Below are 14,706 nucleotides of genomic sequence, written 5' to 3'. Positions count from 1 at the left end.
AAATATTGGCAACTATCGCATTTCAAATACTGGTACACCTCCAAACACAAACACATATGCAACACCACAAACATATGCAACACCACGAACATACATAGATCTAGCTAGGCCATAAAAAGTGCATGTGCACATTGTTGTAGGGAGAACAACATAAATATAGCTTCCCCCCTTATTTACCTATCAAAACAAGGTAATTTAATCACTTAAATTGAATGAATCTATGGTGGACATGAGGTGAAAAAGAGGAGGCACCCGAGACAAGGAGGAGGTGGAGAGAATGAAGTGGGAAGAAAGTGAGTGTGGGTAGGAGAGGCTGTCCAAAATATTTTGTTGCTGCCCACTTACTAATGGCGCACCAACTCTAAATGCGCCATTAGTAATCCAGGTTACTAATGGCGCACCTTCTAGTGGTGCGCCATTAGTAGTTTTGCAAAAAAAACATACTAATGGCGCACTGTCCTACAGTGCGCCATTACTAGTTTAAACTAGTAATGGCGCACGGTGGAGCAGTGCGCCATTAGTAGTTTTGCAAAAAAGGGAATAAAAAATATAATAAAAAAACAACATTAGTGGCGCACTTTTCGGCAGGTGCGCCATTACTAGTTACAACTAGTAATGGCGCACTGTGCCTGGATGCGTCATTAGTATGTTTGGACGGGCGCACTAGTTAAAAAAAATTTGATACTAATGGCGCACCCTGGGCCAGGTGCGCCATTAGTAGTTTCAACTCTAATGGCGTATTAGAAGGTGGTGCGCCATTAGTATATACTAATGGCGCACCGCTTGTCTGGTGCGCCATTAGTGTCAATCCCATCTATAGCCCTTTTTCTAGTAGTGGGTTTAGGACTTGTACGTGTCCACACGTTTAGCAGTCTTGTATACGTCTAGGTTTGGGTTTGTCCTTGGTCTTGCGTGTATATATATACAGGCAGGGCTAGCTATTGTAACATTGAGACCGAGTTAAAAAAAGGAGAAAACAAAAAGAAGGAAAAGAAAGGGCACGACACATGCCCTTGCTCAAAGTTTTCGTGTGCGCGTGTTCATTCTGATTTAATGTGATCGATCCTGCGGGTGAAGTTCCAACAGACGTTGTGGTGCCAGCCGCCGCCGTCGCAGACTATGCCCTCGGTCATGCTCCTACTGTACATCAGTACCAGCGTCGCCTTCGCGCCCATAGCTTGTTCTTGTTGCGTCCGCCGTGACCCGTGAGTTCTGCCAGATCGATGAGGAAAGCATTTTCAAGGTGGGCAATGCTTCAATCCTTATGTCATTCGCTATCAATTCTCCACAATTCATCCCGTGCCTGAATGCCTGAATTTACCAACAACGGAAGCATGAACACCTGAAATTATCAACGTACTATTTGTTGTCTTCAAAAATCATGTCAATCATTCACAACACTTACAGTTTCTGTATTTTACAGATTTAATGCAATCGTTGGCATTGATTATAGATTCCCTTTTTTCTGAATGTTAAGAACATTCACAGCTTGTGACATGCCCTTTTGTTTGGTTTTTGCCATATTGTTAACACTGTGCGACCCCATTTTCAAAATTACTGCAATTTTTGCCATGATGTTTATATATACTTGCCATGGCAAAAAATTCAGTTAGCATGCATTTTCTGGGAGAAGTTGTACCTCCAATGTATGTACTGTCCAATTTAGATGTGGGCAGTAGGCCAGTTCTCTTTCTTTTTGCTGAAGATGATATGTGATAGTAAATGGGGGCAATGGCAAATTTTAGTAAAGTTTTGTTCAAGCCCATGGCAATTTTCTCAACAAATGTGTTATTTTCATCATGGCAATTTTGCAGACTCTTGTTTCTTTTTGTAGCTGTCACATGGCAAGTGCTTGGAGTTCCCCCTATAGTCTCATGGCAAACTTTAATTTACCATGATCACGAGACAATTGAAAAAACTGGCATGTCTCCACTTTTTTCCATGGCAAATGTAGTTTCCAATTAAGCATGGCAATTTAAGTTAATGGCTGAAAATCGAGGCAGAGATGAGATGGATTTTTTAGTTTGGTCACAATTTGTTGCTGGAGTAGATGCATCACAGATTCATAGTGTACATGGGAAGTAGTTGTTTTGTTCATGGTGTTTTTGATGGGTTTTTTTTTTCCTTTGATCTAAACATGTATATGGGAAGTAGTTGTGTTGTTCCCTGGATGGTTGTCCATTACTTTTAATTTGTCTATAATGTGATATTGCCAATGCAACTCTTTAATATGTCTTGCTATGGGTAGCACAAGATCGAGTTTGCCATGCAAAACTTTAAGATGTGTTGTTTTTCTGCCATTATTTGCAAACTTAAGATGTATTGACATGGGAAACTTAATATGAGTCTTTTTTTCATGGCCACTGTACATGCATATTTACGACCATTCTTCTAGGGAAATCACAGTTTGTCTAGATGGCATGGCAAGTTTTTTAGGACACGATAAATAATTTTGTGTCCTAAATTTTCCATGGTAAATTTAGTTTATGGATCACGGTAAATTTAATAATTAGCCATGGCAAATTTAGTTCGTAGATCATGGCAAGTTTTACCATGGCAATTTTTTAACTGATTTTGCCATGGAAAATTCACTAGATGACCCACGGCAAATTCAGTTTAATGCCCATGGCAAGTTTCTTTTTCCAAGGCGATGTCTACTTTTTTATGGCAATTTTTAAAGTGATTTGCCATGGCAAATTCACAAGATGTCCCACGGCAAATTCAGTTTAATGCCCATGGCAAGTTTCTTTTTTCAAGACGATGCCAAATGTTTTACCATGGCAATTTTTAAACTGATTTTGCCACGGCAAATTCACTAGATGTCCCACGGCAAATTCAGTTCAATGCCCATGGCAAGTTTCTTTTTTCAAGACGATGCCAAATTTTTTACCATGGCAATTTTTAAACTGATTTTGCCACGGCAAATTCAGTTTAATGCCCATGATAAGTTTCTTTTTTGAAGATGATGTCAACTTTGCCATGGCAAATTCACTAGATGTCCCACAACAAATTCAGTTTAATGCCCATGGCAAGTTTCTTTTTTCAAGACGAAGTCAACTTTTTTTTAACATGCCAAATTCACTAGATGTCCCACAGCAAATTCAGTTTAGTGCCCATGGCAAGATTCTTTTTTTCAAGACGCTGCCAGAAAGAATACAATTTTAACTAAGGTATCTCATTGTTGCATTCTTATTCATCTATAAGGATGTGTTTGGTTGGGGAACGAAGTAGAATGTAATGTCATGGTTCCATTCCACTAGAATGGGTTGGTTCCGTTCCTATGTTTGGTTTGGACAAATAGGTGAAATGGAACGGTTCCATTTTAGTGTTTGGTTAGAGATATGGAATGGAATGCATTTTTGTTCATCTCACCTTTTGCATAAAAATAATGATGTTTTTTCTCACATATATAGGCACAATTGTCACTAGTCTTCATATTTTTGACACATAATAAATAATTGCCAAGGAAAATACTACTCCCTCTGTTCACTTTTATAAGGCCTTAAAGACATTTCAGGTAATGTGCAAAATAGCCTATTTTCAGTTGTCTGAAATGACTTATAAAAGTGAGCAGAGGGAGTATTTATTCACTCATCTACATGTTAAAAGTCTACCAAAATATAAGGCATCCATCTATATTCATGTCAAATACAAGGCATCAACCCATATAAGGTCAAAAGATCTGTCAAAATACAAGTCATTTACTCAAAATTGAGCTTGCCGTGATTAGGAAAAGGAAGCTAGCAAGGGGCAGAAGATAATTCTTTTCCCATTAGAGCTTGCTGTGATTACGAGAAGCTAGCAAGTAAAATGGTCGTTACTGCCGCTGATTGTTGTGACTGCTTGCCGCTGATTGCCCATCTGTAGCACGTAGCCCAGTGATGGCGGCGGCAGGGAAAGCCAAGCAGAGCTGATGGACGATGGTGCCCATGTGGAGGCGGTGCTGGGAGGCCGCGTTGAGCAGGAGGTAGTAGGAGTCGTGGGCGCTGCTCTGCCTCCGAGATCGGCCGCCGCCGCTGCTGCTCCGCTTGTCAGATCGGCTGCCGCCGCGTGACTCTGCATGTCAGATCGGACGCCCGCCGCTACTCCACATCTTCCCGGTCAGACCCCAGGATCCCGCCGCAGTGACCAGGTCGTCCTTTCGATGGGGAGACACGAGGGACAGGAGTGTGCCGGCGGTGAGACATGAGCGAAGGGTCGAGGTTGGGGCATGGTTTGGTCGAGGGAGAGAGGGCAGAGTCAGGGGAGAAGGGAAGACGCGAGGCGTTCCGTGTGGTTCCTCCGATTTGGAGGTACCAGCGGGTTCCGCATCTGGGGCGAATATGCCATTCCAGGGAATGACTTGGTTCCGGTTCTTCGACCCAACCAAACGCGAGAATCACCCCTGAGAACGGGACGGACCCATTATATTTCAGTTGATGACCTGAACCAAACACACCCTAATTTCTTGGTATTATATTAGACGGGTAATTATTTCTGCACACTACATGGAAAAATACTTAGTGCATGTGGTCTTTTAGTTAATTTTCATTTTTTGTACACATAGTAGGTTTTAGGCATTTTCAATTTTTTTTGTAAACAAATATCCTTTTTGTCTATGGCAAATTTCGCTTTGTTAAAGACAGATGGTGGAGAGATCATATTCATGTCAATGTGAGGCCATGGAGCCAATATTTCATAGATGCGGAGGTCTCTTGTGAGGGGCAAATATGTAGGATTACTGGATTCTACGGAGAACCTCGAACGGAACTACGGAAGAAATCGTGGGATGCTATACGTTACTTGAGTGGGCAGGATGATCTTCCATGGATGTGCCTAGGGGACTTCAATGAGGCCCTTTTCCAAACAGACCAGATCGGTGGTAATCAGAGAGGCTTTTTGCAGATGGAAGATTTTCGTGACTGTCTTGCCGATTGCGGCTTGGCAGACTTGGGCTTCTCGGGCTACCCGTATACGTGGGATAATAAGCGTGATGGTGCTGAGAATATACAGGTAAGGCTCGATCGGGCCACATGCAATGAAGGGTTCCTACAACTGTTCCCAGAGACGGAGGTCGAGCACATCTTAACAGAGGAATCGGACCATCAGGCCATCCTTGTGCGTGCGCAGGAGACGGCTCCAAGGCGGTGCAATGGGAGTGTGAGGCCATTCCGGTTTGAGGAGGCCTGGACTAGGCACGAACAATATGACACAATGATTGAACAGGCTTGGATGGCGGCGGGGACGGGAGATGAAGGGTTATCTGCTGCATGGCGGAAGTTCGCTACGATGACGGGCTCTATGCAACGTTGGGCAAGAGAGGTTTTTGGTTCCATCAGGAGACAAATAAAAACGCTTAAGGCGCAGTTGCTGGAAGCAAAAGAGAGAGCTCTAATCACGGGGTCTTCACTGGAAGGCCGCCATATTGAAGAGCAGCTCCGGGAAATCTATGCCCGGGAGGAGGTAATGTACCGACAGCGGTCAAGGGTTGATTGGTTACGTGCAGGAGACAAAAACACACAATACTTCCAGCAACGTGCGTCGCATCGAAAGCGGAAAAACACGGTCAAGGCGCTCCGACGCACGGATGGAACCAGGTGTAAGGTCGATGATGATATGCGTGACATGGCTGCGGCGTTCTACGAGAATCTGTTCACAACGGAGGGCTCACAGGAAGCCAACCTCATTCTCCAGCATATTGACTGTTTGGTGACGGATGCTATGAACGAGAAGTTACTATCACCGATCACGGATGAGGAGATTGAATTAGCGCTTTTTCAGATGGGGCCAACTAAGGCCCCGGGGCCAGATGGACTGCCGGCGCTCTTTTACCAGCGACACTGGTCGCTTGTTCGGGCTGACGTGTGTAGGGCGGTGAAGGATTTTCTACATGGGGTGGCAGCGCCGGATGCTTTCAACGCAACGATCATTGTTATGATTCCAAAGTGTAACTCACCGGAGCTACTATCCCAGTTTCGTCCAATTAGTCTATGCAATGTTCTCTATAAGATTGCGACGAAGGTGCTAGCAAACAGATTAAAAGGCATACTACCTATTCTTATATGATAGGAGCAAAGTGCTTTCGTGCCGGGAAGACTGATCACGGATAATGTTCTTGTTGCTTATGAATGTGTTCATGCGATCAGGAAGAGGAAGAGGAAGAACCCTTTGTGTGCGGTGAAGCTGGACATGATGAAGGCGTATGACCATGTAGAGTGGGTTTTTCTGCAGCAAATGATGGAACGGATAGGCTTTGCAAATGACTGGATCTTGATGATAATGAGATGCGTGAAGTCGGCAACTTTCTCTGTCAAGCTCAACGGAGATTTATCACGTGGTTTTTCCCCATCCAGGGGGCTCAGACAGGGCGACCCTCTCTCTCCTTATCTGTTCCTATTTTGCGTTGAAGGCTTTTCGGCACTACTCAAACATGCACAGCAGGAGAGGGAGGTCAAGGGCGTGACTTTCGGGAGCACTGGCCCCCATGTCACACATCTATTTTTCGCGGATGACAGTATAGTTTTCTTAGAGGGGACACGGAGCAACATGCATAAGCTGAAAGAAATCTTGAGGCAATATGAGGAGGCATCGGGCCAGCGTGTCAACTTAGAGAAGTCGTCGATCTTCTTCGGGAAAGGGCAGCAAGAGGAGGACAAGCAGGAGTTGAAGGACACCTTGGGCGTCCAGTCGGAAGCGTTAAGTGAGAAGTATCTCGGTCTCCCAACACTGGTTGGGAGATCCAAAGACGGAACCTTCAAATATGTGACTGAAAGTGCGAAGGGCAAAGTGAATGGAGTGAAGGGGCAAGGCTTGTCAAAGGCAGCAAGGGAAGTGTTGATCAAATCAGGGCTGCAAGCTGTACCAACATTCACCATGAGTTGTTTCCAGCTCACGAAGAAAATATGCCGGAACCTAACATCAATTTCTTCTAAATTCTGGTGGGCGGCAACACATGGTGAACACAAGGTACACTGGATTTCTTGGCAGAAGATGTGTGCTTCGAAAAGGGAAGGAGGAATGGGCTTCCGTGATCCAGAGGCTTTCAATCAAGCGCTGCTAGCGAAACAAGCATGGAGACTCATTGAACAGCCCAACTCACTGTGTGCACGTGTGCTCAAGGCCCGCTACTATAGTGCAGACTCCATCATATCTGCTACTGCCCCGGCATCGGCCTCGTTCACTTTCCGTAGCATTCTGTGGGGGAGGGACCTGTTAAGGGAAGGGCTCATATGGCGCATTGGGAATGGCACTGCGGTTAACATACATCATGACAATTGGATTCCACGTACAGGCAGTATGAAACCCCTCGGGCAAGTGTTTGTTGATGACGCAATCAAGGTAGCTCATTTGCTAACACCAGACGGGAGTAGCTGGGATATGGAGAGAGTTCAGATGATGTTCTCGGATGATGATGCAAAAGATATACAGCAAATAGCGATTGGGGGACCGGGCTGTGAGGACTATCTTGCTTGGAACCTCACACACAATGGTGTCTATTCGGTGAAATCTGGGTATCATCTACGGAGGGCGCTGGATGCTGCGAGGAATGGAAGGCCGGAATCTTCGAGTTCTGTTGAAAAGCATAAAGGATATTTGGCACTATGGGATACCAATGCGCCCCCAAAGGCCAAAATTCACATGTGGAGGATGATTCGGAATGGACTGGCAGTGGGAGCAGAACTGCACCGAAGGAGAATCAAACCCGGGATTTTTTGCGTGGCGTGTGGGAGGGAAGAAACGGTGCTGCACCGTTTTTGGTCCTGTCCACACTCCACCTTGTTCTGGCAGCTGTTGTACTCAGAAAAGGGAGTCATGGTGGCCAAACCACCGTGTCCGATCGACTCTCAGAGTGCGTTGGCTCGCTGGCTCCTGGGATGGTTTGCCGGGGCGTCAAATGACGAGCGAGGTGCAATGATTCAGGCCACGTACGAGCTCTGGCTAGCACAGAATGAAACGAGGGAAGGAAAGAGCATAGCCCAGCCACATGAAATCATGGAGCGGGTCATCACTCAAATGGATGAGTGGAGAGCTGTCCACAACGAAAACAAATCTCCCAGAGAGCAACAGATCAAGCAGAAGTGGAAGCCACCGGACGAGGGGTGGCTCAAGCTCAACTCAGACGGGGCGGTAGCTAGGGCAGGGAGAAAAGGAGGCGTTGGAGCTGTGATAAGGGATGAGCAGGGAGCCTTTTGTGCAGGGCTGTGCCATCTGGTCCAAGGTATAATCGATCCAGAGATGCTAGAGATTCTTGCATGCAAGAGAGGACTTGTTTTGGCGCAGGAAATACAAGTAGACAAGATACATGTGGAGATGGACTCGCAAAGTGTAGTTAAGATGCTCAACAGTCAGCACAAGGAGATGTCAGCTGCTGGCCCATTGATTCAAGAGCTTAAGGCGTTGCTATCTTCGTTTCCTAGCTCCAAAGTCACTTGGGTTCGTCGTAATGCAAATGTTGCCGCTCATAAATTAGCAAAAATAGGAGTAGGAGATGAACTTTGCAAGGTTTGGGTGGGGGTCACCCCCGAGTGTGTGCTTGATGTAATCTCGGATGACATTCCGAATGTGTTTGATTAAATAAATGCGGCAATATTTCCCCTCAAAAAAAAGGACGCTTCTCAAGGCCGCCTCCCGCCCTGGATCACCCTTGACACAAGGGCAACTCCACCACGGCCATGGAGGAGGTAGCCCCCAAGAGCCCTACATCCGTTGGAGCCGGCGACCAGCAAGTACCACCTGGAGATGGCGGCGGCGAGGAGCATGTAGGCCTCGATGACCTAGACCTCATCAGCCGCCTCCCCGACGACGTGCTCGGCACCATCATCTCCCTCCTCCCCACCAGGGACGGCGCGCGCACGCAGGTCCTCTGGCGCCGGTGGCGTCCCCTCTGGCTCTCGTCCAATGCGCCGCTCAACCTCGGCGCTGACTTCGCCCTCCGTGGGGAGGAGTGCACCCTCTGTTGTGCCACCCATGAGTGCATGCACAAGCGCATCGCCTTCGTCTCCAAGATCCTCGCCGACCACCCAGGCCCGACCCGACGCTTTGCGCTCCACCTCGTATACTGGCCCAACATCCCGGGCGTTGTCGACGGCTGGTTCCGCTCCAGGCCACTCTCCGGCCTTCAGGACCTCGAGGTCGTCAACAAATCGAGCCGCTACGTGCTGCTGCCGTCGCGCGCTCTGATCCGCTTCGCGCCCACGCTTTGCCTGCTCAGCCTCAGCCAGTGTCGATTTCCGGACCTGGGTGTGCCACCGAGTTTTCCGCACCTCAAGGAGCTTATCATGTACGATGTCGGTATCTCGGAGGACTCTTTCAAAACCTTCATCTCCAGGTGCTCTGTTTTGCAAAGCGTTTCACTCCACAACATGGAATGTGGTCGCCTTTGCATCAACTCGCCGACTATCAGGAGCATGAGCTTCTACGGCCGTTGGAGAAGTGTCATCACTTTTCAGGAGCTGGTCATTGAGGACGCCCCTTCCCTTGAGAGGTTGGTACCACTTGATCCAGACGGTGGTCCAGCGACCATCCGCATAATCCAGGCACCTAAACTGAAGATACTTGGTTTGTTATCTGGAGGCATATCCACACTCCGCATTGGAACCACCGTTTTTCAGGTTAGCTGCAAGCACAAACGGTCGGGCCATTCGCCGCTTTCTGTATGCATGGTATTATTATTCTCATATCACACTTGTTGTCCTTTTCTTCAGAAAATGGTTGCTGTCAGCTTGATAACCAAAATGCACACAGTTAAGATTTTACTTCTTGACACTATTGGTCCTAATCTGGACTCGGTTGTTAACTTCCTCAAGTGCTTCCCTTGCTTGGAGAAGTTGTATGTCATTGTTGAGAGTATTCATATCTAATGTCAAACTCAGCAGTAGCTTGTGTTATAGTGCTAGTACTATTTTTGTTCCTAATTTTTTAACAACTGCCTTTATATCGGGGTTTCTTTTGTCTATCTGCAGTCACATCCAGAAAGGGATTCTTCTTTCTATCCGCAGTTGCATCTAGAAAAGGATATTAACAATGTGCGGGAGCATGACCCACTTGATCCAATTGAATGCCTTGAACTCAATCTAAAAAAGGTGGTGTTGAAGAATTATGATGGTATCAAGAGGGCAATAATTAATTTTGCCAAGTTCTTTATTTTGAATGCCAAAGTGCTGGAGGAAATGGAAATCGGAGTCCTCGGCCACGGCAATGACAAACGGATGCAGTATCTACATGAAGAGCTACAGGTGGAGAATAGAGCTTCTCAAGATGCACAAATTGAACTAAAGAGGGATGTACGACAAGATTTCAAACACCATAGGCATACCCATGATTTTTCGGTGGCGGACCCTTTTGATAGGCCCTGTGGACGGTTGCTATAGATGTTCTAGATCAATTATGTTTTAGATATATAGCCTTTCTGGTGCCCTTGTTTGTCTGTCTAATGTAGTAATGTTATCTCACCATTGTGATGAACTGCAAACTGATTTACTTCATTCAGCAATGCAATGCTTTTCTTACCCATGTTTGAAGCAAATCAGGATTCATGAAGCGGTCCCAAAGGTCAAGATTCAAATCCAAACTCACAGATGTACAAGACGTACAACTGTGATAGGCCCTGTGGACGGTTGCTATAGATGTTCTAGATCAATTATGTTTTAGATATATAGCCTTTCTGGTGCCCTTGTTTGTCTGTCTAATGTAGTAATGTTATCTCACCATTGTGATGAACTGCAAACTGATTTACTTCATTCAGCAATGCAATGCTTTTCTTACCCATGTTTGAAGCAAATCAGGATTCATGAAGCGGTCCCAAAGGTCAAGATTCAAATCCAAACTCACAGATGTACAAGACGTTTGAATATTACTAGTACGTACAGTATGTGTTAAGTTCAGTTGGTACTGGTTGTTTCTCTCCTGATTCACGTCCTATGTAAACTGGTAGCACTACAGGCTGCAGCTAATATATCTTTGTATGAACCACTTGCTTTTATGAAAGTCATTCAACTTTGTTTAGAATAGTTTTTTGTCTAGAAGTATGTAGTATGAATTTTTGTTTCTTTGCATGCAAGTCATATAACTTTGTCAGCAAGTCATTAAGATCACTATTTCAAACTGAAATACCCAGTCATAATTTGCAACCTTGTTTCTGCTGTTTAGCCGGTGACCTATGCTCGTTTTACAGGATTCATTTCTTTCACACATTTGAAATTGCATTTATAGTTACTTAGAGCATGTTCGGGAGTCCTCCGCTCCTCAACTCCGCTTTTGAAGCTGGCGGAGCGGCAACGAACGCGTCAACTCTGCAGATTAAATAATCCAGAGAGGAGCGGCTCGTAGTACAAATTGTCGGAGTCGCGAAAGTGGTGCTCCCGGTGCTCCGTCTCGTGCCTCGTAGCAAATTGGCCCAGGAGTTGAGTGTATTTTACCAACCAATGCCATTACTTACCGGTTCGGGAGATAAAACAGGAACAGAACCCCACTAATCTCTTGTCCTCATTCGTTCGATCCTGATTCCTTTTCTCCATGTGCACGGCTGCACGCGTCGAGGAGCTGGAGTTGGGGGCCGAACGTTTTGCCAAATTATAAAATGTGCAGGTAGAGTTAGGAGTTGAGAAGCAAGGAGTGGAGTTGAGAATTTAGAGGAGTAGAAGGCTGCCAAACATGCTCTTGTTGATCTCCACTATCATTGCATTCGTGATTGCGTTGAGATGGGGAAGATGGCAGTGGAGTTCATCAAACTGGCGAACAGAAGGCGGATATTCTGACACAAAACATGCTGCTGCTCTCTCTCTTTTTTGGTGTGAAATCCATGCTGAAAACACTCCAAAAAAATGTCTATTCTCTGGCATCTAGCTTGCTTCCCCCTTGAGATCCTTGAAAACCATGCATATGTATGAGTTGCCTGCATTTTAAAATGATAAAAGGTTAGTAAAAATTATGATACAATCAAAAAACAGATGCTCAAAAGAAGATGTTGTCTTATCATTCAGTTTGTGATTTTCAGCAACAACAAAAAATGTTCTGTGTTGAAGTCATTCTTACAACAACAAAAAATGCTATCTTATCATTCAGTTGTGATTGCCTGGGTTTAGTTTCTTACTTGCTTGACATCAAACTAACTAGCTTTGGTTTTTCTGGTTTAAATGTTGCACAGGCTGTAAAAAAGATGATTGACCTAAATGAGGAACCAGATGATATGGATATTGGTGATCCAGTGAACTCTACACAACAGGCTGCTCAAAATCCTGAGTTAACCGGTGATTCTCCTACTCCTCATATAGTGCAAAATGCCACAGCTCCTGTGGCAAAAACAGTGGAGACAGATGAGCAAGCACCTGCAGCGCAAGAATCTGAGACTGATGGCCATACCCTTGATGGCACGGATGCCGCGGGTGATACAAGTGTGACTATTGGTAATGGTTTGACAGGCTTTGGTGCTGAAAATGATGAAGAGGCTTGGTCACAACCGAATGAGCCTCATGTGGGCATGAGGTTTGACACTTTGGAAGGCGCAAAAGAGCACTACAATGCATATGCCTTGCAGATTGGTTTTTCAATCAAAATGAATACTTCAAGGAAGGCTATGAAAACTGGAGTGTTGATAAAACAACAGTTTGTTTGCAACAAGTTTCGCAAGCCTGAAGCTGATGATGGAGGGGCAGAAAAAATTCATGTGTTGGATGATATCGTTGAGCAAACAAAAGATGATGATGAAGACGAGGATATTGTCTTTCTTGATGATGATAATAAAACCAAAAAGAGGAGCAAGAAGCGGAAGAGAGATAAAATAGTGCAAACTGGTTGCAAAGCTAAGATGGTTGTCAAACTGATAGATGGCAGATGGGAAGTGATATATTTTGTTGGCGAGCACAACCATCCACTAGTTGACAAACCAAGTTTGACTAAGTACTTGAGATCGCACCAAGGTATCCCACCAGAAGAAAAGGCATTCCTTACCCACCTACATAACTGCAACTTGACAACAGGTCTATAACCATATTACCCTTCTCTCCGACAAATTTAACTGCCCAGACTTGCCCAAGTATTGTATCCATCTTGCTTGCAGCATGTGTGTGATTTGCCAGACTAAGCACACAAACATGCTTGTTTTTTATGAAAAAAGGTCTGCTACCCATTAAAACTTGCCTTGTTTTTAAGTATTATTTGCCTGCTCTTGATCAGAAAACAAATGCGATGGGTCGTGCCTCTGTTGTCTTGTCTTTGTTGTGAAATGTGGTAGATGGACTTGCCTATAAATTGTCTGTTAGTTGCTCAATGTATATTTACTACCTGCCTACCTGCCTTTTGTGCAAATGCATGTTAGTACAAACCACAGCCCAAAAATAAGTTTGTCTGACTGGTTTTATGAAGCTTGTTCTTCTATTTCTTCTACCTGCCTACCTGCATGTTTGTTGTGTTAGTTGCTTGTACATTAGGATGAAAATGCCTAAAATATCCACCTGAGTTGACTGTTCTTAGTTGTGTTAGTTGGTGAAAGAAATCAAAATTGTTTTTTTGTACTGTTCTTAGGTAACAAGGGTTTGACCACCATTTTGACTTCATTTTGACTCCATTGAATGCAGGGCGCATGATGCACATCATGTCAGACTTCTATGGGACAGAGCTAATTGTGCCTTATGGAACTAAGCACATTACAAACCTGAAGACGGTCTTGAACAAGGATGCTACAAGAGAAGGCGACATGATAGAGACAGTAGCATATTTCAAAGATCAGCAAAGAGAAGATCCAGACTTTTTTTACAAGATAAAGTATGATGAAGAAGACAGAGTGGAGAATATTTTCTGGGTCGATGGTGCAGCAAGGAAGGCATACGTGGAAGCTTATCATGATTGCATCTCCTTTGACACAACATACATGACTAACATGTACAACATGCCCTTTGCGCTGTTTATTGGAATTAATAGACATGGGCAATCATTTATGTTGGGCTGTGGTTTCGTTAGGCAAGAGTTGGCTTCTAGTTTTGATTGGCTATTCGAAACCTTCCTTGAAGCAATGCATGGAGTAGCGCCAACCAACATCATAACCGACCAGGACATTGCAATGGCGCAGTCAATTAAGAAAATCTTCCCTACAAGTGTGCATCGCTGTTGTCGCTGGCATATTATGAAGAAAGCACAAGAGAAGCTTGGGCCATTGTTGGGACGAAACCCTGGCTTGTCTAAAGATTTCAACAATTGTGTTGACTTTAGCTTTACACCACAAGAGTTTGAGGCAGGTTGGTGTGAGCTGATGATGAAGTATGAGGCTATGACTGACTCCCACTTTGAGAATCTATACAAGTACCGAGAAACATGGGTGCCCTGTTACTTCAAGCATCAATTCTTCCCTTTCTTGCAGTCAACACAACGCAGTGAGGGGTTCAACGCTGTCCTTAAGCGTTATGTGAACCCACACAAGTCCATCTTGAACTTCGTGAAGCAATATCAGAAAATCCAAACACACATACTAGTTCGAGAGGGTGCGAAGGATTACAGGACAGGACATTTGCAAAGTGAAATGTGGTCATCTTACCCAATTGAAAAGCAAGCCTACAATTCATACACTAGAGACTTGTACGAGAAATTCCGCGATGAATTTCAGTTGACTACAAGGTACAACGTGCGACCCCATGGTGAAAACTTGTATGAGCTTTACCCCAATCAAGAATGGGTTGCTAAGTATGGTTCTAGGAGCTATTTTGTGACTGTTGAAACTAGTGTGGAGACTACAGA

At 44.9% G+C, this 14,706-nt stretch overlaps 1 protein-coding gene across 1 annotated transcript; it reads left to right on the top strand.

Moving 5' to 3' along the window:
• The first annotated feature begins 8,591 nt into the window (after window positions 1-8,591).
• On the top strand, window positions 8,592-10,544 carry LOC123181754 (FBD-associated F-box protein At4g10400-like). Its single transcript, XM_044594090.1, has 3 exons — window positions 8,592-9,590; window positions 9,684-9,818; window positions 9,978-10,544. The coding sequence occupies exons 1-3, from the start codon at window positions 8,652-8,654 to the stop codon at window positions 10,347-10,349; spliced, it is 1,446 nt and encodes a 481-aa protein (XP_044450025.1). The 5' UTR covers window positions 8,592-8,651; the 3' UTR covers window positions 10,350-10,544.
• The last annotated feature ends 4,162 nt before the right edge of the window (window positions 10,545-14,706 follow it).

Source organism: Triticum aestivum, chromosome 1A (genome assembly GCF_018294505.1).
Source record: "Triticum aestivum cultivar Chinese Spring chromosome 1A, IWGSC CS RefSeq v2.1, whole genome shotgun sequence".
Taxonomy (NCBI): Eukaryota; Viridiplantae; Streptophyta; class Magnoliopsida; order Poales; family Poaceae; genus Triticum; species Triticum aestivum.
Note: the sequence above shows the minus strand (reverse complement) of the source record. Positions and strands in the feature narration are given on the sequence as shown.

Bases quoted from the DNA above. Each gene is read 5' to 3' on its own strand.
- LOC123181754 (XM_044594090.1), top strand. From the start codon at position 8,652: ATGGAGGAGGTAGCCCCCAAGAGCCCTACATCCGTTGGAGCCGGCGAC. The intron at 9,591-9,683 runs GTTAGCTGCAAG...CCTTTTCTTCAG, and splicing joins TTGGAACCACCGTTTTTCAG to AAAATGGTTGCTGTCAGCTT. The intron at 9,819-9,977 runs GTTGAGAGTATT...TTCTATCCGCAG, and splicing joins TGGAGAAGTTGTATGTCATT to TTGCATCTAGAAAAGGATAT.